At 41.0% G+C, this 2,244-nt stretch overlaps 1 protein-coding gene across 2 annotated transcripts in view; it reads left to right on the top strand.

Moving 5' to 3' along the window:
* Nucleotides 1–2,244, top strand: part of NOP58 (NOP58 ribonucleoprotein) — a 66,551-nt gene that overhangs the window by 44,904 nt on the left and 19,403 nt on the right. For both annotated transcript variants that reach the window (XM_019523506.1, XM_019523507.1), the window contains exon 12: nt 627–688. In XM_019523506.1, coding sequence (XP_019379051.1) covers nt 627–688 — 62 coding nt within the window. The remainder of the gene's footprint in view (nt 1–626; nt 689–2,244) is intronic.

Below are 2,244 nucleotides of genomic sequence, written 5' to 3'. Positions count from 1 at the left end.
AAGGTCTGGAACAGCCTGCCATCGGAGGTGGTTCAAGCATCTACATTGAACACCTTCAGGAGCAAATTGGATGCTTATCTTGCTGGGATCCTATGACCCCAGCTGACTTCCTGCCCTTTGGGTGGGGGGCTGGACTCAATGATCTTCTGAGGTCCCTTCCAGCCCTAATGTCTATGAAATCTATGAAATATCTGTACAAAGCATTGTACTCATGCAGAGATCACTGTCTTCTGGGTGGAATGTTGCATGCTGCCCCAAGGTGGTGGCCATGTTAAACTTTATTGGGTACGGCAACTAGAGGTCAGAAGTTCTACTATAAAGGCACCAGTAAAGTGCAAAATAGGCCTCTGCACTCCAAGAGTATTTCCTAGATTACTGCTAGTCCCTGTGGAAACAAAATGCACTTGGTATCTGCTTTTCCAAACCCAGATTATATGCTTTTTCTTACCTTTGTCCCAAAAGTAAGTGGTGTTAAGCTTTATTTGTAGCTAAGAGCATCTAATTTCTTGCCAGGCATTGCATGCCTATCTTCCCAGTTTTAATTCCTTTCAAGGGCTGTGGAGTTTGTGTTCTCAGTTGTTTTCATTATGAGTAATTTGTTTTTCTTTTCTAAATTTTTGTCTCAGATAAGAAGAATAAGTGGCACTGGAAAGGCCTTGGCCAGGGCAGACAGATATCAGCACAAGAGGTGAGTAGTTTTCTGCTCAGCTTGGCTTAGTATAAATCTTTATTTTTATTACACAGACTTAAGTTTTTCGCTGAGTAGACTTCAGTTCATGCTCCAAATACTGACTTTGTTCCCATTGTTAAGTGCCATCTAGTGTGTGTACATGTGCATGTGTGCATGTACATTTGTGTGTGTATATATAATGTAAGTATCATAAAACAGCTGGGTTATGGTAACTGCTTTATATTCTCAAGTGCATTGCTCGCATTCTCAGAGAACAAACAGCACACTTAAGGTTTATCAGCCTTTGCTCTGAAAGTCTTGTAGCTCTGGGAAGTAATGCATTATTCTTTTATTTAATGGAATTTGGGATGAGTTAAACTTTTAAAAATGCTTGGTTTTGTACTTCATACCACTTTTGAAAGTGCCATTTGAAACCTACTTTCAGGGCACCACTTCCAAAAAACCCTTATCATTGTCTTCTCTTTTGATTTACTCTGCAATTAACATTACTGTATCCTTGGCAGTAAATGGTGGGAAGCTGGACATGATACTGTTTAAACATTCAGTTTCTGGTATCTGTGGTAATGTTGGCAAATTGTAGCTCAGGAGGCTGAACATCTAAATATAGGAAATGATGGTGAAAAAGAGGGTTTACATTAGATAGATTTTTACATGTGGGCTAAGGAAAAGTAATAGAACTAATGTGAAACTTTGCCTTTTTATTTTGTTGGATCATCTGTTGCAGGTGGCCATTAGCCATATGTGTAGCAGAAGCATGAATGCGTGAGTAGTTCCATTAGGAATTAACTAATGATGCCAGATCCATGTGCAGTCACCAAGCAGCTGCCCTAATCCTGTCTGCTAAAGCTGCAAATCTTGAGGAAAAACAAAACCCAGGGCAAAAGGCTCCCATTGCCCTCCAAAACCCCACCAGTAGCATATCTAATGATGGTGATGGCTTTCATATTGTCATTTATGGTAGGACTCGAAGTATAGAGAAGCCTTTGAAAATGCAGCCACAGCAGCTGGTGAAACATCAGTGAATTTTAAAGGGGGAAGATACCTATGATATGATCCTGGTATATCCAAAGTCTACTGAAAAAGGGTCTCTCAAAGTTCTGTCATGATGTGTTTGCAGAACTTGTCTACACTAGCTAAGGGACTCCAAGACAGGATGGCGGAGCTCAAAATAATTTCCAGCTGTGCTTCAGTCTCACTGTCTCAAACAACTTGTAAGAAGCATATCTCATGAATAAACTGTGAAACACAGTGTTCCTTAATTTTTTCTTCAGAGGTGGCCATGTTCCTGAAAAGTGACAGCATTTCTCATGGCAGGAACTCAAGGCCCATAAACTGCAAATCATCTTCTGCCCTGCAGTAATCTGGGTTTGGCAGAAGGAATCTTTGATACTGGGTGTTGGGAGTGTTAAGTGATAGTTCTTATCACAACTGAGCCGACGTTGAAGCAGGATGCGAGCATCTGTTATAATCTGACAGAGTCCCTGTCTTGCCAGTTGTGCTCAGCTAATTCCTGAGCAAGGTGGCCACTGCTAGTCTGCTCAGAAATACCCTTT

This window comes from Gavialis gangeticus, unplaced genomic scaffold, assembly GCF_001723915.1.
Source record: "Gavialis gangeticus isolate Ggan-Ray unplaced genomic scaffold, GavGan_comp1, whole genome shotgun sequence".
In the NCBI taxonomy this organism is placed as follows: Eukaryota; Metazoa; Chordata; order Crocodylia; family Gavialidae; genus Gavialis; species Gavialis gangeticus.
Note: the sequence above shows the minus strand (reverse complement) of the source record. Positions and strands in the feature narration are given on the sequence as shown.